At 69.7% G+C, this 21,834-nt stretch overlaps 4 protein-coding genes across 4 annotated transcripts; 3 read left to right on the forward strand and 1 right to left on the reverse strand.

Annotated features, from left to right (window-relative positions):
• Positions 1-4,566: 4,566 nt before the first annotated feature.
• RCE1 (Ras converting CAAX endopeptidase 1) lies at positions 4,567-7,385 on the forward strand. Its single transcript, XM_084307109.1, has 8 exons — positions 4,567-4,967; positions 5,424-5,526; positions 5,617-5,700; positions 5,784-5,862; positions 6,467-6,634; positions 6,724-6,795; positions 6,883-6,945; positions 7,052-7,385. The coding sequence occupies exons 1-8, from the start codon at positions 4,753-4,755 to the stop codon at positions 7,264-7,266; spliced, it is 999 nt and encodes a 332-aa protein (XP_084163235.1). The 5' UTR covers positions 4,567-4,752; the 3' UTR covers positions 7,267-7,385.
• A 364-nt stretch (positions 7,386-7,749) lies between these two features.
• Positions 7,750-9,025, reverse strand: ZBTB3 (zinc finger and BTB domain containing 3; the record flags this gene model as incomplete). Its single annotated transcript, XM_084307112.1, has 1 exon — positions 7,750-9,025. The coding sequence occupies one exon, from the start codon at positions 9,023-9,025 to the stop codon at positions 7,784-7,786; it is 1,242 nt and encodes a 413-aa protein (XP_084163238.1). The 3' UTR covers positions 7,750-7,783.
• A 599-nt stretch (positions 9,026-9,624) lies between these two features.
• On the forward strand, positions 9,625-17,017 carry GANAB (glucosidase II alpha subunit). The gene is given in 29 exon segments (XM_084307110.1): positions 9,625-9,672; positions 10,457-10,558; positions 10,647-10,755; positions 10,847-10,974; positions 11,067-11,246; positions 11,518-11,583; positions 11,833-11,926; positions 12,010-12,085; positions 12,187-12,283; positions 12,378-12,558; positions 12,992-13,145; positions 13,640-13,875; positions 13,970-14,096; positions 14,174-14,253; positions 14,357-14,500; positions 14,747-14,785; positions 14,787-14,844; positions 14,942-15,043; positions 15,139-15,141; positions 15,144-15,381; positions 15,465-15,529; positions 15,638-15,678; positions 15,680-15,715; positions 15,806-15,880; positions 15,980-16,010; positions 16,013-16,092; positions 16,168-16,280; positions 16,380-16,484; positions 16,572-17,017. Coding segments are annotated over 29 exon segments (2,889 nt in total). The 5' UTR covers positions 9,625-9,652; the 3' UTR covers positions 16,681-17,017.
• Positions 17,018-17,401: 384 nt separating this feature from the next.
• On the forward strand, positions 17,402-20,804 carry B3GAT3 (beta-1,3-glucuronyltransferase 3). Its single transcript, XM_084307111.1, is given in 8 exon segments — positions 17,402-17,515; positions 18,038-18,134; positions 18,223-18,394; positions 18,839-19,097; positions 19,099-19,170; positions 19,694-19,861; positions 19,864-19,989; positions 20,467-20,804. Coding segments are annotated over 7 exon segments (975 nt in total). The 5' UTR covers positions 17,402-17,515; positions 18,038-18,055; the 3' UTR covers positions 20,566-20,804.
• The last annotated feature ends 1,030 nt before the right edge of the window (positions 20,805-21,834 follow it).

Raw genomic sequence — 21,834 nt, forward strand, 5'->3', positions numbered from 1 at the left:
GGGGCTCAGGGAGGGCCTAGGGGGGTTCAGGAGGGCCCTGGGGGGTTGACGGGGTCCTGGGGGGGCTCAGGAAGGGCCTAGGGGGATCCAGGAAGGTCCCGGGGGGGGGCTCAGGGGGTCCTGGGGGGGCACACGAGGCCTTGGAGGGGCTCAGGGTGGGCCTAGGGTGCTAAGGGGGGGTCCAGCAGGTCCTGGGGGGGGCTCAGGGGGGTCCCTGAAGAGGCTGCAATGGGGGGAAGGGGGAGGAAGATCCTGGTTGGGGGGGGGGTCCGCAGCCCCCCCCGCTTATTTTCCCCCCCCCCCAGGTGCTGGAGCTGCTTCTGCTGCGCCTGTGCCCCCCCCACGACGAGGAGCAGGCGAGGGGGGGGGGCGCTGCTGCTGGCGCTGGTGGTGGAGGGGGGCGAGGAGCGTCCCCGCTGCACCACCACGGGTACTGGGGGGGGTCCCGGGGGGGTCCCGGGTGTGTGGGGGGGGTCAGGCACCCCCCCACACCCCCCCCCTCAACACCCCCTTGCCCCCCACAGTCGCTGCTGCCGGGGAGCTTTGCCGTGCCCTCCGCTCTGAGGCCCTGTGGGGGGGGTAAATTGCCCCCCCCCCCGCCCCAAATAACCCCCTCTTTTGTTTGGGGGGGGGGGTCTGCTAACCGCTAACCCCCCCCCCAGGTGAGGGGGGGGGTCCCGGAGCAGCTCGGTGCCCACCCCACCGCCCCCCCTCCCCGCAGCCCCCTGCTGCCGCCGGCTGCTGGCTCGAGCCCCATTGCAGGCGGCCTTCCAGGTAAAGGGGGGGGGCCAGGGGGGGCCCCTTTCCTCCCCCCCCCCCTCCAGGGGTGACCTTGTTATGGGGGGGGGGCGTTTTGGGGACGCCCCCCCTGGGACTGGAAGTAGGGCGGGCGGCTAAATATAGCGGGGTGGCCCCGTTTCTGCCGGGGAAAACGGGGCCAAGCAGCCCCCCCCCAAATAAAAAAGGGATTTTTTTTTTTTTTTGGGAGGGGGGGTCTGGGTATTGGGGTGCCCCCCCCAGCCCCATTTTGCTCCCTCCCCCAGGTTTGTCCCCGTCCCGGGACGCCGCGACCCGACTGCGGCGAGCTGCGGCGCTTCCTGCACCGGGCCAGCCTGGTGCACCCCGAGGTGGGGGGGCACCCATGGGTGGGGGGGGGCCCCGAGGGGGGGCAAGGTGTCACCGTCACCCTGCCCCCCCCTCTGTGCCCCCCCCCCCAGGTGGAGTTCCACCTCTGCGTCAGCGTGGACGGCACTGTGACCTCGTGGGACCTGGGGTGAGTGAGTGACCCCCCCCCAAAAAAAATAACCCTATATGGGTAAATGACCCCCCCCCCCCAAAAAAAAAAAGCCCCATATGGGTGAGGGAGTGACCCCCCCAAACCCCCTCCCCCTCACACCAGCTTTGGGGTCACCGGACCTGGCACCGGCACCACGGGTATGGGGTCACTGCCGTGATCCCAAAGCTGGGGGGGGGTCCCGGGGTCGGTCCCAGCCCCGTCCCCTTTTTGTGTCCCCCCCCCCCAGCCCCGAAAGCGCCTGGGAGGGGGCAGGGCTGCGGCTGCGGGCAAACGGGCGGCACTTTGTGAGGTGAGGGACGGGACGGGAATGGGAATGGGGTCGGGATGGGGACAGGATGGGAATGGGGACATGGTGGGGATGGGATGGGGTCAGGGGTGGGGACAGGGTGGGAATGGGGTTAGGAATGGGGACGGGATGGGGACAGGGACACGGACTGGGACAGAGACATGGATGGGGACTGGGATGGGGTCAGGAATGGGGATAGGGACGGGATGGGGTTGGGAATAGGGAAAGGATGGGGATGGGATGGGGACAGGGATGGGGACAGGGATGGGGACAGGGACATGGATGAGGACGGGGTTGGGAACGGGAGCAGGATGGGGACAGGAACAGGGACAGGGATGGGAATGGGGACACGGTGGGGGACGGGATGGGGACAGGGGTGGGGACAGGGACGGGATGGGGTCAGGATGGGGATGGGGTAGGAATGGGGACAGGATGGGGACAGGGACAGGATGGGGACAGGGCCGGGAACAGGACAGGGACAGTGACGGTGACAGGGGCAGCACGGTGTCCCCGCCACCCCCGGTACCACTCACCCGGGGTCTCTCCCCCCCCTTTTTTTTTATCCCCCCCCAGGCTGGGCCCTCCCGGCGCGGCCCCCCCCCTGCTCCCGGCTGCACCCCGTGGCCGCCCCCCCCATCGCCCTGCGCCTGCCCCCGGCCGCCGCCGCCGCGGGGCTGGGGGGGGAGCTCAGCGCCCTCCCCGCCGCCGCCCTCTGCCCCTGCCTGCGCCCCCACCCCAACAGCGGCACCCGGCTCCGAGCCGCAGCCATATCCCGGGGGGACGGGGACACGGGCAGGGGGACACGGGGATGGGGTTGGGGACACCAGGACATGGGGACACGGGGAGGGGGACACGGGGACATGGGGACACGGGGACATGGGGTTGGGGACATGGGCATGGGGACATGGGGATGGGGATGGGGACATGGGGACATGGGGATGGGGACATGGGGACATGGGGATGGGGACATGGGCACATGGGGATGGGGACATGGGGACATGGGGACATGGGGATGGGGAGATGGGGACATGGGGATGGGGATGGGGAGATGGGGACATGGGGACATGGGGATATGGGGTTGGGGACACTGGGATGGGGACACTGGGATGGGGACACTGGGATGGGGAGATGGGGACATGGGGATGGGGACATGGGGACACGGGGACACTGGGATGGGGACACAGGGGACATGGGGATGGGGACACAGGGACACTGGGACAGGGACACTGGGATGGGGACACAGGGATGGGGACATGGTGACATGGGGTTGGGGACATGGGGTTGGGGACACGGTGACACGGGCTTGGGACCACAGCCCTGTCCCCCCCCCATTGTCCTTGACAACCCCCCCACATCTTCTGCTGCGACCCCGCGGGGCTCCCGGCCGCCCCGCGCCCCCCCCGCCTGTTCCAGGACCCCTCGTGGCTGGCGGACTGGGACCAGTTCGGCTGCGCCGCCGCCCCCAGCACCCCACCAGCACCCGAGGAAGGTGAGGGGACAGCAGGGGGGGCTTGGGACACACCCAGGGGACCCCCCCCTCGAGTGTCACCCCCCCCCCCCTTGTCCCCACAGGGCTGCTGCCCCCCGATGCCACCTACGCCCTGCGCCCAGCGTCGGGGTCCCCCCCTGGGGACGCCCCCCCCCAGACCCTGCTCCTCTTCCTCTTCCTGCAGCACCGTGACCCCTTCCAGCCCTACCAGGCGGGTGCGTGGGGGGCTGGGGGGGGTCCCCCTTTTTTTGTCACCCCCCCCCCTTTGTCCCATTGTGTCCCCCCCCCCAGGGACCCGCCGCCTGCTCCTGGCGCACGCGGAGCCACTGCTGGGGGGCAACTGCCGAGCCCTGACCCGGGGGGTCCGTGCCCTCCTCCACCCGCTGCTGGAGGAGCTCCACCGCAGGGCTCAGGTGGGGGCTTGGGGGGCTTGGGGGGGGGTCTCCTCCGACCCCTGACCCCCCCCCAAAAAAAAAAATAACCCCCCCCCCCTTTGGTCCCTGTCCCGCAGGGCCACCAGCGGCTGCTGCGGGCGCTGCCGGTGGCGCTGGACGCGCTCGGTGCCGTGGTGGCCGCCAGCTCCAGCGCCCGCTTCCGCCGCCACTGCCTGAGCCTCATGCAGGTGGGGGGCACCCCAAAACCCCCCCCGACCCCCCCCCACAATGTCCCCAAACCCCCCCCCAACCTCCCCAGCCCCCCCCCAGGTCGCCGACACCCCGGCGCTGGCCGCGGCCGCCCGCCGGAGCCTGGCCGAAATTTGCCGCCGCCGCCTCCTGCGCTGCGCCTCCTGCGACCCCCCCCGCGGTGGGTGAGACCCCCCCCAAATTTCACCCCCCCCAAATTTCAACCCCACCCCCCCACCCCCTCTCACCCCCCCCCTTCCATCCCCGCAGCCCCCCGAGGCGCCGGAGCAGGGCGAGGGGCACCCCGGGGCCTCCCCCAGCGCGGGGGGTGCCCGGGACCCCCCCCCGGATCCCCAAAATGGGGGGCAGTGAGGGGGCCCCCAGGTGGTCCCCAGTTAGCCCCAGTTCCCCCAGTTGTCACCATTGGTCCCAGTTGCCCCAGTTCTTCCAGTTTCCTCTGCTGGTACTAGTTGCCCCCAGTTCCCCCAGTTAGCCCCAGTTCCCCCAGTTGTCACCATTGGTCCCAGTTGCCCCAGTTCTTCCAGTTTCCTCTGCTGGTACCAGTTGCCCCCAGTTCCCCCAGTTAGACCCAGTTCCCCCAGTTATCCCCAGTTAACCCCAGTTGCCCACACTGGTCCCAGTTCACCCAGTTAGACCCAGTTCCCCCCAGTTCTCCCAGTCGTCCCCACTACTCCCAGTTCCCCCAGTTAATCCCAGTTCCCCCAGTTATTCCTGTTTGTCCCAGTTCCCGGTCCCCACCCCACTCGCCGCAACCACCACATGGCCCCGCCCCTTTCCCATAGACCACGCCCCCACTCTTTTGCCACGCCCCCCTCCATCAAAACCCCACCCCTATCCCCGCCCACCACTTTTGGGCCCCGCCCCTTCACCGTGACCACACCCCCACACCCACGCCCCTGGATTGGCCACGCCCCTCCACGGCTGACCACGCCCCTCTATGGCTGACCACACCCCCCTCCGTGGCTGACCACACCCCCTCTGTGGCTGACCACGCCCCTGACCACGCCCCCGGCCGTGGCCCCGCCCCCGCCGCGCCATGGCGGTGTCGGAGCCCGCGGGCGGCTCCTCCTGGGCCGCTCCGGGCCGAGCCGGGCCCGCGGCGGCCCCGGGAGCGGCCCCGGGGCACGGAACCGGCCCGGCCCCCGCCGCCGCTGCCGGGCCCGGGGCTTGCTGGGCCGCCGTGCTGGCCTGCCTCAGCCTGGCCTGCTCCTACGTGGGCAGCCTCTACGTCTGGGGCAGCCCCCTGCCGCGGTACGGGGGCACCGGGGGGACCGGGGGGAACCGGGGAGGGCTGGGGGGGCACCGGAGGGAGGCTGGGGGGGTCAGGGGGCTCTGGGGGGAACCGGAGGGGGAACCGGGGGGGGCTGGGGGACTTCGGGGAGCTCTGGGTGAGAACGGGGGGAGGGCTGGGGGGCACTGGGAGGGCACCAGGAAGGGCTGGGGTCTTCGGGGGGGGGCTCTGGGAGGGGCTGGGGGGCACTGGGGGCTGGGGGAGAGCTCGGGGGGGGGCACCCGGGGGGTCCTGGGGTTGGGGGGGGGGCTGTAAGGACCCTGGGGTGTTGAGAGGGGGGCTTTGGGGTGCTGGGGGGGTGTGGGGTGCTTGAGAGGGATTTTTTGGGGTGCTGGAGGGTGGGGGAAGCATTAAGGGTGTTTGGGGGAGGGTTTTTAGGATATTGGGGGGCTCCCCCGCTGACCCCCCCACCGCAGGGACCACCCGTCCGTCATCAAGCGCCGCTTCACCAGCGTCCTGGTGGTGTCGGGGCTCTCCCCGGCCTTCGTCTGGCTCTGGAAGGAGCTGACGGGCATCAAGGTGAGCCTGGGGAGGATCCCTAATTTTTTTTTCTTGGGGGGGGACGACACCCTAATTTTTGCTGATTCTCCCCTTTTCCCCCCCCTTTAGCCAGACACCCCGCTGCCAGCGCTGCTGGGGCTGCGGCTGGAGGGGCTGGTGCCGGCCACGCTGCTGCCGCTGCTGCTCACCATGGTACATGGGGGGGGTAGCGGGGGGGGCACGACCCCCCCATGGTCCCCCCCAGCCCCCTCTGATCCCCCCCCCGCCCTCCCCAGGTCCTCTTTTTGGGACCCCTCATCCAGCTCTCCATGGACTGCCCCTGGCGCTGGCTCGACGGCGTTAGGGGGGCTTTGGGTAAGGGGGAGGGGCACAGGGGGGGGGTCAGGAATGGGTTTAGGGGGTCTGGGGGTGGGTTTTTGGGGCAGGAAGGGTTTGGGGGATGTGGTTTTGGAGGCACGGGGGGGCAGGTTTGGGGGAGGAAGGTGGAGCGGGTTTTGGGGTCATGGGGGTGGGTTTTGGGGACACGGGTTGGGTTTTGGGGGGTGCAAGGGCAGGTTTGGGGGCAACAGGTGGGTTTTGGGGTCACAGGGCAGGTTTAGGGGTAGAAAATCGGGTTTTGGGGGTGCATGGGGCCAGGTTTTTGAGGCACAGGGGCAGGTTTTTGGGGGACGGGTGGGTTTTGGGAGCACGGGGGGCAGGTTTGGGGGTCAGGGCGGGTTTTGGGGGCCAATGGGCAGCGTTTTGGGGGCACAGGGTGGGTTTTTGGGGCATAAGGGTGCAGGTTTGGGGGGAATTGGATGGGTTTTGGTGACATGGAGTGTGTTTTGAGGACACAGGGATGGGTTTTAGGGGCACAGAGGGGCAGGTTTAGGGGGGTCAGGGGTGTGATTTGGGGGGGGGGGGGACGGGGACAGGGGTGGCTTTTGGGGGTGGCAGCGCCTCCCCTCCGTGCCCGCAGACCCCCGGCTGTGGGCGCTGTGCCTGGGGGACGTGCGCTGGCTGCGGAACCAGGTGGTGGCCCCGCTCACCGAGGAGCTCGTCTTCCGCGCCTGCATGCTGCCCATGCTGGTGCCCTGCACCGGCCCCGGCCCCGCCGTCCTTGCCTGCCCCCTCTTCTTCGGCGTGGGTGAGCGCGGTGGGACCCCCCCCCCCGGGGACCTCCCCCTCCCCAAATTCCCTCTGTGCCCCCCCCTAACCCCCTCCCTCGCTCCCCAGCCCATTTCCACCACGTCATCGAGCAGCTCCGCTTCCGCCAGGGCTCTGTTGGCAGCATCTTCATGTCGGCAGGTATGGCTGGGGGGGGATCCTGGGGGGGAAAATCCGTCCCTATGTCCCCCCACACACACCCCCCACACCCTCCCCTCTCCCCTGCAGCTTTCCAGTTCTCCTACACTGCCCTCTTCGGCGCCTACACGGCCTTCATCTTCCTCAGGACAGGTGAGGGGGCACGGGGCCGGGGCTGGGGGGGTGCAGGGCAGATTGGGGGGGGGTTTCTCTGCCCTGCTGACCCCCCCGTCTGTCTGTCTGTCCGTCCGTCCCGCAGGCCACCTGGCGGGCCCGGTGCTGTGCCATTCCTTCTGCAACTCCATGGGGTTCCCGGCTGTGGGGGCTGCCCTGGAGCACCCCCGGCGCCGGGCCCTGCTCCCCTGCTACCTGCTGGGGGTGCTGCTCTTCCTGCTGCTGCTGCACCCCCTCACCGAGCCCTCCTTCTTCGGGGGGGGGGCCCCCCCGGCCTGCACCCCCCACGCCTGCTCCTGACCCGGGTTTGGGGCTCTCGCCCCCCCCCCCAACCCCTCACCATGTCCCTGACCCCCCCTTTTTATAGGTGCCGCCGCGGAGAGAGCTCTATTTTTGTGATTAAAGTGCTTTTAAGCGTCCCGGTGCGTTGCTGGGGGGGAGGGCACCGGGCTGGGGGGGGGGCACCGGAAGGGAAGGGGGGGGGGTTGGAGCCGGGGCCGGGATTCGAACCCGCGGCTCTGTGGGCGGCTGACTCCGCGCATGCGCAGCCGCGGCGGGTGAAGGTAGCCGGCCGCCCGCACTGATGATGGCAGCCAATGGAAGAGCGGCGTGGGCGTGGCTTCAGGCCCCGGCCCCCAGGCACAACCCCACCGCCCGTTGCCAGCCGCGCTTTATTCCAGCCCACGTGACCTCCGTACACCCGCTCCGCCCCCTCGCCGCCCGGCCCCGCCCACCCGCCGCTCCGGCCCCGCCCACCGGCGGCCCCGCGGGCCTTCCCCCGGGTCCTAGCGCCCGCCCGCTCGCCGGCCCGGTCCCGCTAGGGCGGGTTGCCGTGGTCGCTGTCGGCGCGGCCCCGGTGCGCGGGCGGCCCGTGGCTGTGCGCCTTGCGGATGTGCCGGTAGAGGTCCCCGGACTGCGTGTAGCTGCGCAGGCAGTGGCGGCACTCGTAGGGGCGCTCCCGCGTGTGCACGGTGGCGTGGCGGCGCAGCGTGTAGGAGCACGAGAAGGTCTTCCCGCACGTCGGGCACGTCGGCGCCTCCTCGGCGAACAGCCCGAAGCCCCCGCGCCCCTCCAGCGGCGGCAGGAACAGCGGCTCCCGCAGCGCCGGCAGCCCGAAAGCCAGCGGCTCCCCCGCCGCCGCCGCCGCCTCCCCGAAAGCCGCCCCCCGGGGACCCCGCGCCGGCCCCGGGAAGAGGCTGCCGGGGCGCCGGGCGCCCGCTTCGGGCTCCTCGTCGGAGATGACGATGGCCTCCGCCTTGACGGCGGCGGGCAGCAGCCCGGCGGGGGCGGCGGGAGCCCAGGGCCCTGCGCAGAGCTCCCCGGGGGCCGGCAGCTCGCCCCCGGGGAAGGCGGGCCGCGGGGCGGCCTCCGTCGAGCTGCTGGGGCTGGGCAGCGAGAGGTCCGGGGGGGCGTTGCGGGGGGGCCACTCGCCCTCCACGCCGGGCTGGGTGGTGTCAGCCACGTCCACGCAGGCCGTGGGCGGCTCTGGGGCTGCCAGGGCCCGCTGCTCCTCCCCGGCTTGGCCCACCGGGCCCGGCGGCACCGACAGCAGCAGCGGAGGCGGCGGCGCCCCGGGGCTGGCCGGGCGCTGCGGGAGGGCGGCGGGCGGCAGCGCAACGGGGCTGCGGGGGGGGTCGTCCTCATCCTCCTCCTCCTCCTCCTCCTCCTCCCGCTTGGTGCTGTCGGCCTCGGCCGGGGCCCGCGCCTGCAGCTTCTTCTTGCAGAGCTTGACCACGTCGTTCATGTGCAGGTAGCTGGCGGCCGCCAGCACGTCCTCCAGCGGCGTGGCGGCCAGCGCCAGGCGCCCCTCGTACATGAACTCGAGCAGCAGCCCGAAGGCCGGCGGCGTCACGATCTCGCTGTTGAGCCGCACCAGCTCGCCCTTGTCCAGCCGCTCGGCGTAGCACATGTGGAAGAAGGCGCTGCAGGCCGCCAGCACGGCGCGGTGCGCCGGGAACGGGGCGCTGCCCACCAGCACCGTGCAGTCGCACAGGAAGCCCTGAGCCCGCTGCTCCCGCAGCCCCCGCAGCAGCTGCCGGCTGTGCTCCGGGAACTCCATGGCGGGGCCTGGAGGGGGGGGGGGGGGCTCCCGGCCCGGCTCCGGGCCTGGCTCCGCCGCTCGGGCCCGGCCCCGCTCCCCCACAAAGCCGCCGCCCCGCCCCCGCTGCGATTGGCCGCCCGGCTGCCCGCTGCGCCGCTCCTATTGGGCACCGCGCCTGCCTCTCGTGGCGGTCGGCTGTGAGAGCGCGCTGATTGGCTCTGGGTGACGCCACTCAGCCCGGCGGAGCTTGCTCCCGCCCTCCCGACGGAGGAAGGGGCGGGCCGCGGTTGCCATGGCAGCAGGGGCGGGGCGTTGCTGGGGTAACCCCGAGCGGGCCGGGAGGCTGCTTGTGATTGGTTGCTCGGCGGCGTCGCTCCGGCTTTACCTCGCGTTCATTGGTTGGCCGCTCCCCTCCCTCCGGCCGCGCCTACCGCGCTCTCTGATCGGCTCCCTCTCCCGCCTTTCAACCCCCCGCGCGCCAATCACGGGGCAGCGTGGGCGGGGCTTCGCTCCCCGGGCGACCAGGTGCGCCCGGGGCGGGGCGGGAGCGCGCTCCCGGGGGAGGGGCGGGGCTCCGCGCAGCCAATGGCGTGCGGCGGCGTGGGGGGGCCGGGGGGCGGGGTCAAGGGTCAGCCCTCAGCCAAGATGGCGGCGGCGCCGGGGAGGTGAGCGCGCGGCGGGGGGGGCGGGCGGCCGCTCCCCCCCCCCCTTCCCGGTGTGAGACCCCCCCCCCCCAGGACCCTCCCGGGACCCCCCCAGCCCCTCACCGGGCGGGTCCCGGCGCCACGGGGCCCTCGGGGCGAGGCCCGGGACCAGGCCGAGTCCCCGCGGCCCGGTCCCCGCTCCCCCCCCCGGGCACGTTGGGGCCCCCCCGGCCCGGCCCCGGTTATGCCCAGGCCCCCCCGATCCACCCCCGGTGTCTCCCGGCCCCCCCCCGGTCCGGCCCCTGTTACTCTAAGACCCCCCCGGGTTACATCCGGACCCCCCCGATCCAGCCCCGGTTGCTCCAAGACCCCTCCAGCCCCCTCCCGTTTGCTCCCAGACCCCCCCAGTTACACCCAGACCCCCCCAGTCCAGCCCCAGTTACATCTGGACCCCCCCCAATCCAGCCCCGGTTGTACCCGGACCACCCTGGTCTGGCTCCGGTTCCACCCAGACCCCCCCGGTAACACACAGCCCCCCCCGATTCCAGCCCCGGTTGCTCCAAGACCCCCCCCCCAACCCCCTCCCAGTTGCTCCCAGACCCCCCCCGGTTCCAATCGGGGTCCCCCAGTTACACACAGACCCCCCCCAATCCATCCCCGGTTTTTCCCGGACCCACCCGGTGTGGCCCCTGGTATTCCAAGACCCCCCCCGGTTACATCCGACCTCCCCAGCCCCCTCCCGGTTCTATTAACCCCCCCCCCGTTCTCCCCCCGGTAACGGCCGTGCCCTTTGCCCCGTCCCCAGGCAGCGCCCGGCACCGCTGCTGCTCTGGGCCCTCCTCCTCGGGGCCGTGCTGGCCGTGGACCGCAGCAACTTCAAGACGTGCGAGCAGAGCTCCTTCTGCAGGTGGGTGCCCCCCCGGGCCACCAATTCCTTATCGGGGGGGTCCCGTTGGGGCTGTGCCCCCCCCACACCCTCTCGTTTTCCCGTGCAGGCGGCAGCGCAACCTCCAGCCCGGCCGCTCCCCGTACCGAGCCCTCCTCGAGTCGCTGCAGCTCGGCCCCGGCGCCGCCACCCTGCAGCTGGTCAACGAGGCCACCAAGGTGCGTGCGGGGCTCGGGGGGGGTTAATTAATTAATTTTAAGCCAGGGGCACTCGGTGAGGCTCCCCCCCGTGCTGATTTTGCCCCCGTAGGTACCGCTGCTGCTGGAGCTGTCGGGGCTGCGGGAGAACACCACGCGCATCCGCATCCGGGAGCTGCACCCCCTGCGGCCCCGCTTCGAGGTGCCCGACGTGCTGCTGGGCGAGCCGCAGCCCGAGCCGTGAGTCCTGCACCTCCCCTGGAAGGGAATTTCAGAGCTGGGGGGGCACCGCCGTGACCCTCCCGGGTGTTTTTTTTTTCTTTCCCTGTTAGGCTGACGGTGACAGGGCGCGAGGAGGGGAGCCTGGAGCTGGCGCTGGGCCCCGGCGGGCACCGGCTGCTGCTGACGGCGAAACCGTTCCGCATGGACCTGCTGCGGGGCCGCCAGCTGCTGGCCAGCATCAACGCCCGCGGGCTGCTCGTCTTCGAGCACCTCCGCCCCCGCCCCGGCTCGTGAGTACGCTGGGGGGGGGCTACACCCATTTTTAGCCCCCCCCCGGTGGGATTTGGGGAGCTCCTCCAGCTCCCGGCTCCCTCCTGGTGTAGATAAACCCCGGGGTTGGGGTGTGGGGGGGTGAAAATCAAGGAGGGGGGCCATAAATTGGGGGGGGGGGCTGCGGGCGCTGACTCTCGCTGTGTTTCTGTTTCTGGCTGCGCTGTTTTTTGCCCCCCCCTCACACCCGCCCCAACGCCGCCCCCCCCCCCTTCCTCGTGCGCCCCCCAGTTTCTCGGATAAAGTTAGTAGCTCGCTCGGGAGCTTGTGGGATAAGCTCAGGAGCCTGTTCTATAGGTAATTCCGTGGCTGCTGCTGCTGTTCTGCCCCCCCCCCGCCCCAAATTTCCCTCCCCCACCCCAAAAATCCCCCCCCACCTTCATGTGGCCCCTCTCAGGGGCTGCATCCTGACCCCCCCACCCACCCCTGTGGTTTCGGGCTCCCCCCTCCCTTCCCACGGGTTAGTGAGCATCCCCGCTGCGTGTGTGTGTGCACGAGTGCCCCCCCCAAGGGGAAAAAAACCCAAAACGTGTCCGTGTTCCCCAGTGACCCCCCCAAAGAGCCAGCAGAGGAGGAGGCAGCCGCCGAGGGGCAGGAGGGAGGCGAAGGAACGGAGAACGCCGACAGCCAGAGCGAGAAGGTGCTGTGGGGGCACTTTTTATGGGGTGGGGGGCTTTTTATGAGGTGGGGGGGCTTTTTCTGATGCTGTTGCCCCCCCCCCAGCCCGCAGAGGAGGCTGCAGAGGAGCCGGGCTCGTGGGAGGAGACCTTCAAGACGCACACGGACTCCAAACCCAACGGTGAGGGCGGCGCCAGGGGGCCGTAGCGACCCCCCCCCCCCTTATTAGGGGGGCCTTTGTGGGGTGGGGGCGTCCTTAATTCCCCACCCCCACCCCCCCAGGCCCCACGTCGGTGGGGCTGGACTTCTCCCTGCCGGGTTTCGAGCACGTCTACGGCATCCCCGAGCACGCCGACAACCTGCGGCTGCGCACCACCGAGTGAGTTTTGGGGGGAAATTTTGTTTTTTTTTTGGGGGGGGGGAGGGGGTAAGGTGCTGCGGGGGGGGGATGCTGACAGCCTGCCCTCCCGCAGGGGGGGGGACCCCTACCGCCTCTACAACCTGGACGTCTTCCAGTACGAGCTCTACAACCCCATGGCTCTCTACGGCTCCGTCCCTCTGCTGCTGGCCCACAGCGCCCGCAGCACCCTCGGCCTCTTCTGGCTCAACGCCGCCGAGACCTGGGTGGACATCAGCTCCAACACGGCCGGCAAGGTCAGCCCCCAAACTCTTTTTTGGGAGGGTTCCCCGAGCCCCAAGTGCACCCTAAGGGCCACTGCAGAGCCCTTAGGGGATCCCAAGCGCTGCACCGACCCCAGGGCATCCCCCACGGGGGCCCCAATAACCACAGGAGAGCCCCAAAGGGACCATGGGTCCCACGGGGCATCCCCTAAAGAGACCCCAAGCACCATGGAGCAGCACCAAGGTCCCCTGGAGCACCCCAAGGGCCACAGGGCAGCACCAAGGGGACCCCGGGTCCCACAGGACAGCCTCAAAAGGACCCTGAGCACCATGGGGCAGCCCCGCAGGGACCCCAAGCCGTAAAGGGATCCTAGCGTCCACTGAAGAGCCCCTAGGGGACCCCGAGCACCACAGGGCATCCCCCAGGGTGACCCCCCTGAGGGTTTGGTGCCCCCCCCATTTGCAGACGATGTTTGGGAAGCTGCTGGACTACATGCAGGGGGGCGGCGAGACGCCGCAGACCGACGTGCGCTGGATGTCGGAGAGCGGCATCATCGATGTCTTCCTGCTGCTCGGCCCCACGCCCGCCGCCGTGGCGGGGCAGTACGCCGCCCTCACCGGTACCAGGGGGGGGCTGGGTCGTGGTTTTGGGGGGCTAGGTCGTGGTTTTGGGGGGCTAGTTCAGCTTCTGGGGGTTAGATCATGTTTTGTGGGGGGCTAGGTTGTGTTTTTGGGGGGCTAGGTCACTTTTTTAGGGCTTAGATTGGTTTTTGGGAGGGCTAAGTCAGCTTTTGGGGGACTTGGGTCGTGTTTTTGAGGGCTGGGTCATGGTTTTGGGGGGTCTGGGTAGTGTTTTGGGGGGGCTGGGTCATGTTTTTCAGGGGTTAGATCAGTAAAATCAGGGTTTTTAGGGGGTTAGGTTGGGTTTTGAGGGGTCAGGTCAGGTTTTTGGGGGTTTAGGTCAAGGTTTGGGGGGTGAAATCAAGGTTTTGGCGGGGTTAAGTCAGGTTTTGGGGGATCAGGTCAGGTTTTTTGGGGGGTTTAGGTCAGTTTTTGGTGCGTTAAGTCAATTCTTGGGGTCTTTATCGACCTGGGGGGTGCCCTCTCGCCGCAGGCACCCAGGCGCTGCCGCCGCTCTTCGCCCTGGGCTACCACCAGAGCCGCTGGAACTACAACGACGAGGAGGACGTGGCGGCGGTGGAGCGGGGCTTCGAGGAGCACGCCATCCCCTGCGACGTGCTCTGGCTCGACATCGAGCACGCCGACGGCAAGCGCTACTTCACCTGGGACCCCAGCAAGTTCCCCCAGCCCCGCGCCATGCTCGAGCGCCTGGCCGCCAAGAAACGCAAGGTTTGGGATCCCCCCATGGATTTGGGGGACCTGGGGGGGGGGTTGGGGGACCCTCCTGGGTGTCCTACGGTGATTTTTGGGGTGCCCCCCGCAGATGGTGAGCATCGTGGACCCGCACATCAAGGTGGACAGCGCCTACCGCGTGCACAGCGAGCTGCGCGCCCGCGGCTTCTACGTCAAGACCAAGGACGGCGGCGACTACGAGGGGTGGTGCTGGCCGGGTGAGGGGGGCTGAGGGGCTTGGGGGGGTCCCTGGGGGGTGCGGGGTGTCTTGTTAACGCCCCCCCTCCGTCACCAGGCTCGGCGGCGTACCCCGACTTCACCAACCCCGAGATGCGCGCCTGGTGGGCCTCCATGTTCGCCTACGACCAGTACGAGGTGGGAGCTGCTCCCTCACCCTCTGACCCCCTAAAACATCACCGTAACCCCCCCAAAGTGTCACCGTGAACCCCCAAATCATCACCGTGTCCCCCCCCCAAAGGGCTCGACCGAGAACCTCTTCACCTGGAACGACATGAACGAGCCCTCGGTCTTCAGCGGCCCCGAGGTGACGATGCACAAGGACGCCGTGCACCACGGCGGCTGGGAGCACCGCGACCTCCACAACCTCTACGGCTTCTACGTGGTGAGCCCGCGCCCCCCCCACCGTCAGGACCCCCCCCAAAGCCCCCTGGGGCTCCCTGACCCCCTTTTCCCTTCCCTGACCCCCTCTTTCTCCCCCCAACCCATTTTTCTTCCACCCCCAACCCCTCTTTCTTCCTCCTGACCCCCTTTTTTCCACCCTGAACCCCTTTTTCTTCCCCCTGACACCCTTTTTTCCTCCCCCAACCCCTTTTTTCCCCCCCGACCCATTTTTTCCTCCCCCCCCCAGCAAATGGCGACAGCCGAGGGGCAGATCAAGCGCTCGGCGCGGGCGGCAGCGCCCCTTCGTGCTGAGCCGAGCCTTCTTCGCCGGCTCCCAGCGCTACGGTGAGGATCAGGACGAAGCGGGGACCCCCTTGCGCCCCCCACCATCCCATTTCCCTCCCCCACAAGAACCTCCCGGACCCCTTTTTTCCCCAAAAAGGTGCCGTGTGGACGGGCGACAAACGCGGCCGAGGGGAGCACCTGAAGATTTCCATCCCCATGTGCCTGAGCTTCGGGCTGGCCGGCCTCTCCTTCTGCGGCGGTGAGCAGCTTGGCTCTTTTTTTGGGGCGGGGGACATTTTGGGGGTGCTCAGCGCCATTTTTAGGACCCCCCCGAGCCTTTTTCCATCCCCGCAGCCGACGTGGGGGGTTCTTCAAGAACCCGGAGCCGGAGCTGCTGGTGCGCTGGTACCAGGCGGGCGCCTTCCAGCCCTTTTTCCGCGCCCACGCCCACCTGGACACGGTGCGGCGCGAGCCCTGGCTTTTTGGGGAGGAGAACGCGGCGCTGATCCGCGCCGCCCTGCGCCACCGCTACGCCCTGCTGCCCTTCTGGTACACCGCCTTCTACCGCTGCCACCGCCACGGGCTGCCCGTCATGAGGTGAGGCCCCAAAATTGCCCCGCTCCGCCCCCGAAATCCACCCCAAAACTCCCCCGTTTACCCCCATTTCCCACACGCCCCAGGCCCCTCTGGATGGAGTACCCCGAGGACACCACCACCTTCGCCATGGACGACCAGTACCTAATTGGTGAGTGGCGCCCCCCCAGGACCCCCCCACCCATCCCAGGACCCCCCCCCTTGGTTCTGAGCCCCCCCTTTTGGTGCTGAGCCCCCCCCTTTTTTCCCCCCCCTCCAGACAGGGCTCTCCTCGTGCACCCCGTGACGGAGCAGGGCGCCCCGCGGCGTGCAGGTCTATCTGCCTGGCAAGGGAGAGGTGAGCTGGAGGGGGCTGGGGGGGCACTTCCAGTGTTGTTTATTTTTGCCGGGGGGGGGGCACATCTTCACCCTATAACTCTGCCCCCAGGTGTGGTACGACGTCGCCTCCCACCAGAAGCACCACGCGCCCCAGACCCTTTACGTGCCCGTGACCATGAGCAGCGTGCGTGGTGCCAGGGCTTTGGGGGGGTCCCAGACAGGCTGGGGCGGGGTCCCAGAGGGGCTGGGGGGAGCTAAAATTTCCTCTGCCCCCCCCCCCCAGATTCCCGTCTACCAGCGCGGCGGCACCGTGGTGCACGGCAGGACCGCGTGCGGCGCTCCACCGAGTGCATGAAGGGCGATCCCTTCACCCTCTACGTGGCCCTGAGCCCCCAGGTGAGCCCAGCGCCGCGGGGGGGGCTCCCCAAAACCCCCCCCGGAGCCCCCCCCTGATCACCCCAACCCCCCCAGGGCACGGCTGAAGGCGACCTCTTCCTGGACGACGGGCAGAGCTTCGACTACGCCACGGCCGCGCGCTACCTCCACCGCCGCTTCACCTTCGCCGGCAACACGCTGACAGCCAGGTAGCCCCCCCAAAAAGCCCCCCCTTGGCCCCCCCCCGCGTTGTGGGGGTGCCCCTCTCCATGCCTTTCGTCTCTGTGTCCCCCCCTCCCCTCCTCCAGCTCTGCGGACCCCCGGGGCAGCTTCGAGACCCCGGCGTGGGTGGAGCGCGTGGTGATCCTCGGCGCGGGGAAGCCGGCGGCCGTGGTGCTGCGTCCCGCAGGTGAGTAGGGGGACACGGGGAAGTTTGGGGGGGGTCCTGGGGGCTGTTGTGCCCCCCCCTCACCCCGTTTTGCGCCCCCCCCTCCCCACAGCGGCCCCGAGACTCGCCTCGACTTCCAGCACGACGCGGAGACCTCCGTCCTTACCCTGCGCAAGCCGGGGGTCCCCATCGGCGCCGACTGGGCCATCATCCTGCGATAATGCAGGGGGGGGGCTGCTGTGAGACGGGGGGGGCTCCCCCCCCCCCTCCTCTGAGCCCCCCCTCGCCCCCCCCCTTGCTGCCGCAGGGTTGTTTTGGGGACTTGGAGGTGGGGGTGGCTGCTGCTGATCCCCCCTCCCTCCCGTTGCCCCCCCCCTCACAATTTGAGGGGGGGGGGGGGGAGCGGGGCCGGGCTGGTGGGGGCTGGGGACCAAGACTGTGAGCCCCCCCCCAGCCCTGAGCCCCCCCCAGCCCCACAACTCCCCCCCCAAATCCCCCCCCTGTGCCCCCAGCAACACCTCCTCCCCTTCCCCTCCCCCCCCCTTTTTTTCCTTGCCCTCCCCCCCCCCCCCTTTTTCTGTGCCCTCCCCCCCTTTCTGCCCCCCCCTCTTCCCCCCAGCTGCTGGGGGGGGCAGCAGGGGGTGGGGGGAGGCCCCTCCCCTCGCCCTCTCCCCCAATGCTGGGGGAGGGGGGAGGGAGGGCAAAAGCAAGCCCCCCACCCCCTTCTCTTCCGGTTGAGGGGCAAGGGGGTGGCCGTGGGGCGCAGCCCCCGCGCGGATTTTGATAAAACACGAATTAAAAAACGGAAAAAAAAAACGGGAAAAGTGACTGTTTTCTTTTGGGGGGGGGCGGGGAACTATTGCGCTGGGGGTGGCGGTGCCGGACGGACTCGTTTAGGGGACGGACCCGCGGCCGGAAGTAGCGGCCGGAGGGTACCGGGGTAGGGCCGGAAGAGCCGGCCCGGCCCGGCCCGGCCCGGCGGAGGCTGCGCGGCCCCCGGCCCGGTTCCGGTCCCTCGAGGTCCCGGTTCCGGTCCCCGGCCCCGCCCCCGCCGCGGTGAGTTCCGGTGGCTCCGCGGCTGCCCCTCCCCCCCCCCCCCCCCCCCCCCGCGGTCTCCATGGCAACGGCGCCACGTCCGCACGGCCCGTGGGCACCGGGACTGGGAGCACTGGGAGGGACTGGGACGGACCGGGACGGGCTGGGGGGGACTGGGGGGAACTAGAGGGGGACGGGGATGGACTGGGGACAGAATGGGGCTGGGGGTGACTGGGATGTACTGGAGGGGACTGGGATGGACTGGGGATATAATGGGGGGGACTGGGATTTACTTGGAGGAACTGGGATGGGTTGGCGGCTACTGGGAGGGACTGGGACAGATGTGGGGGGGCAACTGGGATGAACTGGGGGGGCTGGTGCTGCCCCCCCTGAATCTTTGCACCTTGGGGGGGAACTGGGGGCCACTGGTCCATACTGGGAGGAACCGGGAAGGTGCTGGGGGTTGCAGGGCCACCCCCCCCACCCCCCTGCCCCCCCAGGAAACCCCCTCACCCCCCCCAATTTTTTTTTTGCCCCCCCCAGTTCCCCCCCCCCCCGGCCATGCTGAGGCTGAAGCACGTCTTCCTCGTCTACTTCGTGGTGTCACTGCTGGGGTTGCTCTGCGCCCTGCTGCAGCTCGGTGAGAGCCTGGGGGGGCCACAACCCTCCTCACCCCCCCCCCCCTTTCATTAATTAACCCCCCCTCGTTAATTTTTGCCCCCCCCCAGGGCAGCCCTGTGACTGCTCCCGGCTGCTGCAGGGCGCTGAGCGGCGCCTGGCCCAGCTCCAGGCCCAGCTGCGGCACGGGGCTGGGGGGGGGGGCCCCAAAACGGGAGGGGGGCCCGAGACGGGGGGGGCCCCGCTGCCGACCATCTACGTGGTGACTCCCACCTACGCCAGGTGAGAGCAGGGGGCGTTGATTTGCCCCCCCCCGGGGCTATTAACCCCCCCCAGACACTTTATTCTCCCCTCCAGACACTTTATTCCCCCCCCCCGGATATTTTATCCCTCCCCCATTACATTTTATCCCCCCCCCAGACATTTTATTCCCTTCCCATGCTGATTTCCCCCCCCCTTTTTCATGTATTCCCCCCCCCGATCCCTATTCCCTCCCCCTCATTTTATTACCCCCCCCATTATATTTTCCCCCCCCCCAGGACATTTTATCCCCCCCCCCTTTGCTATTCACCCCTCCAGAACATTTTATCCCCTTCCCCTGCTCTTTTTCCTCTCTCTTTTCCTCTCATCCCCCCCCTATTTCTTCTCTGCACCCCCCCCTAATTTATCCCCTACCCCCTCCCTTACATCTTTAGCCCCCCCCTAACATTTTTCTGCCCCCCCCAGGCGGTGCAGAAGGCCGAGCTGGTTCGCCCTGTCCCAGACCCTGCTGCACGTGCGGGCGCTGCACTGGGTGGTGGTGGAGGACGCCCCCGCCCCCACCGCCCTGGTGGGGGGGCTGCTGGCATCCAGCGGGGTGCTCTTCACCCACCTGCACGCCCCCACCCCCCCTGAAATCCGACGCCGCCCCGGGGACCCCCCCTGGCTGCGCCCCCGCGGCGTGGAGCAGCGCAACCGGGCCCTGCAGTGGCTGCGGGACACGCGCCCCCCCCGGCGAGGCGGCCGTGGTCTACTTCGCCGACGACGACAACACCTACAGCCTGCGGCTCTTCGAGGAGGTACGGCCCCCCCCGGACCCCCCCCGGGCCCCCCCCAAAATCCTCAGACTCCCCCGGGACTCCTAAGCCCCTCCTGGAACTCCTCAGAACCTCCCCAAGCCCCTTGTTTCCCCCCTTAACCCCCCCAACCCCCCCCAAAGCCCCTTTTACCCCCCCTTTCCCCCTTAACCCCCCTCTAACCCCCCCCAAGCCCCTTATTTCCCCCCTTAACCCCCCTCTAACCCCCTCCCAAAGCCCCTTTTACCCCCCCTTTCCCCCCTTAACCCCCCTCTAACCCCCCCCAAGCCCCTTATTTCCCCCCTTAACCCCCCCAACCCCCCCCAAAGCCCCTTTTACCCCCCCTTTCCCCCCTTAACCCCCCTCTAACCCCCCCCCAAAGCCCCTTTTACCCCCCCTTTCCCCCCTTAACCCCCCTCCAACCCCCCCCAAGCCCCTTATTTCCCCCCTTAACCCCCCCACACCCCCCCCCCAAAGCCCCTTTTACCCCAACCTCTGAGCCCCCAACCCCTCTCCCCCCCCCTAGATGCGCAGCACCCGGGGGGTGTCCGTCTGGCCGGTGGGGCTGGTGGGGGGGCTGCGTTTCGAGCGAGGCCGCTGGTGGCGGGGGGGGCGGGTGGTGGGCTTCCACACGGCCTGGAAGCCCGAGCGCCCCTTCCCCCTGGACATGGCCGGCTTCGCCGTCGCCCTCACCCCTGCTCCACGCCCGCCCCCGCCGCCCGCTTTGACCCCGCCGCCGAGCGCGGGTACCTGGAGAGCAGCCTCCTGGGGGGGCTCGTCACCCCCGCCCAGCTGGAGCCCAAGGCCGACAACTGCACGCAGGTTGGGGGGGGGCCTGGGGTCCTTTGGGGGGGGCTGAGATCCTTTGGGGGAGGGCCTGGGGAGTGTAGGTGGGACCTAGGGTGGGTCCTGAGCCCCCTTTGGGGGTCCTGAGTTCCTTGGGAGGGGTCCTGGGGGGGTCCTGAGCTCATCTGGGGGGGCCTGAGCCCCTTTGGGGGGGGTCCTGGGGGTCTCAGGAGTGCCATACTGTGGGGTCTGGGGGTTCTGGGGGGGCCCTGGGCCTCCTGGGGGGGTCCTGGGATGTGTAGGGGGGTCCTGGGGAGCCTAGAGGGGTCCTGGAGGGGGTGCTGAGCCCCCTTTGGGGGGGTCCTGAGCCCTTTGGGGGGGGATCCTGAACCCCTTGGGGTGGTCCTGTGAAGCCTGGGGGTCCCCTAGGGCTGCGGGGTGGGGGTTTGCGAGCCCCCGCCCCCCAATTTGGCTGACGGGGGGGAGTCTTTTTTTTTGTGCCCCCCCCCCCAGGTGCTGGTGTGGCACACGCGCACCGAGAAGCCCAAACTGCGGCAGGAGGAGCAGCTGCAGCGCCAGGGCCGCGGCTCCGACCCCCACATCGAGGTGTGAGGGGGCCCCCCCCTCAAATTGGGCCCCCCCCCTCAAATTTGGGGCCTCCCCCCTTTGTCTGGGGACCCCCCAAGGACACGCAGGATCCTACAACCAAAGGGGGGGGGGGCGTTGGATGCGGGGCCACCCGGCTTTTATTTATGGGGGGGGGCTTCAAATTGCGCCCTCCCCTTCCCCCCCTTCACAGGGGGCCCCCCCAGCGCCCCCCCCCCTCCTCTGCAATAAATTCTCCTCCTCCAGCCTTGGCTGTGTCTGGGGGGGGCCCGGCCCACCCGGGACCCCCACCCCATGGCGGGGGGCTCGCGGCCGCGGGGGGGGGCACAGCGGTGAGGGCCCCCCCCAGGGCAGGAGCCCGGGGGGGGGCAGGATGAGGGGGGGGGGGCCCCCCCCAGCCCTCCTGCTGCCGGTGGATCTTCATGTGGGCGTTGCGGCTCTTGATTTTGGGGAAGATCCTGGGGGAAACGGGGGCGCTGAGGGAGAGCGGGGGGGTCTGCCCCCCCCCCAGCCCCTTCTGGGCCCCCCCAGCCCATTTTGCCCCCCCCCCCCAACCCTTTTCTGCCTCCCCCAGACCCTTTTGCCCCCCCTGTCAACCCTTTTGGGGCCCCCCAGTCCCTTTTGTCCCCCCCAGACCCCTTTTGCCCCCCCCCATCCCTTTTCGGCCCCCCCGAGCCCCATTTGCCCCCCCAAAACCCTTTTGCCCCCCCCTACTTTCCGCAGAGCTTGCAGGGGAACCGTGCGCCGAGACCCTCGGGCACCACCTGGGGAAACACAGACAGGAGAGAGGGGGGTCCTGACCCCCCCCAGGTTCTCCGGGGGGCGTCCCCGGCACCCTTGAGTGTTCCGGGGGGGTCCCCAGAGCCCCCCCAATTTGCTGGGCGCCCCCAACCCCCCCCATACCTGCCTGCGCCCCCTCCCCATCCGCGCCTTGTGCAGGTAGTAGAACTCCACGCACTGCGTCGTCCGCTTGGAGGGTACCTTGGGGGGGGGGGGGAGCAGGCATTTTTGGGGTGCCCTCAGGAAATCTGGGTGGGTTTATACCATGGGGGGGTGTTTATAGCATGGGGGGGCGATTTATGGCACGGGGGGGGGCCTCACCGCCCGCTGGATGCGCCCAAAATCCTTCCCGTGCTGCGCCAGCGCCTGGGCGAAGAGGCGCCGCTCACGGGGGCTCCAGGAGTCGCTGCCTGCCGGGGGGGGGGGGGGGCTCTTTGTGGGTGCTGGGGGGGGGCCACAAGCCCCAGGACCCCCCCCAAGACCCCCCCCACGAGA

The sequence above is a fragment of the Netta rufina genome (genome assembly GCF_964035555.1).
Source record: "Netta rufina genome assembly, contig: SCAFFOLD_182, whole genome shotgun sequence".
Classification (NCBI taxonomy): Eukaryota; Metazoa; Chordata; class Aves; order Anseriformes; family Anatidae; genus Netta; species Netta rufina.

Coding starts and splice junctions, on each gene's coding strand:
- RCE1 (XM_084307109.1), top strand. CDS start 4,753: ATGGCGGTGTCGGAGCCCGCGGGCGGCTCCTCCTGGGCCGCTCCGGGC. Junction 5,701..5,783: donor TGCCGCTGCTGCTCACCATG/GTACATGGGGGG, acceptor CGCCCTCCCCAG/GTCCTCTTTTTGGGACCCCT. Junction 6,635..6,723: donor CCCCCTCTTCTTCGGCGTGG/GTGAGCGCGGTG, acceptor CTCGCTCCCCAG/CCCATTTCCACCACGTCATC.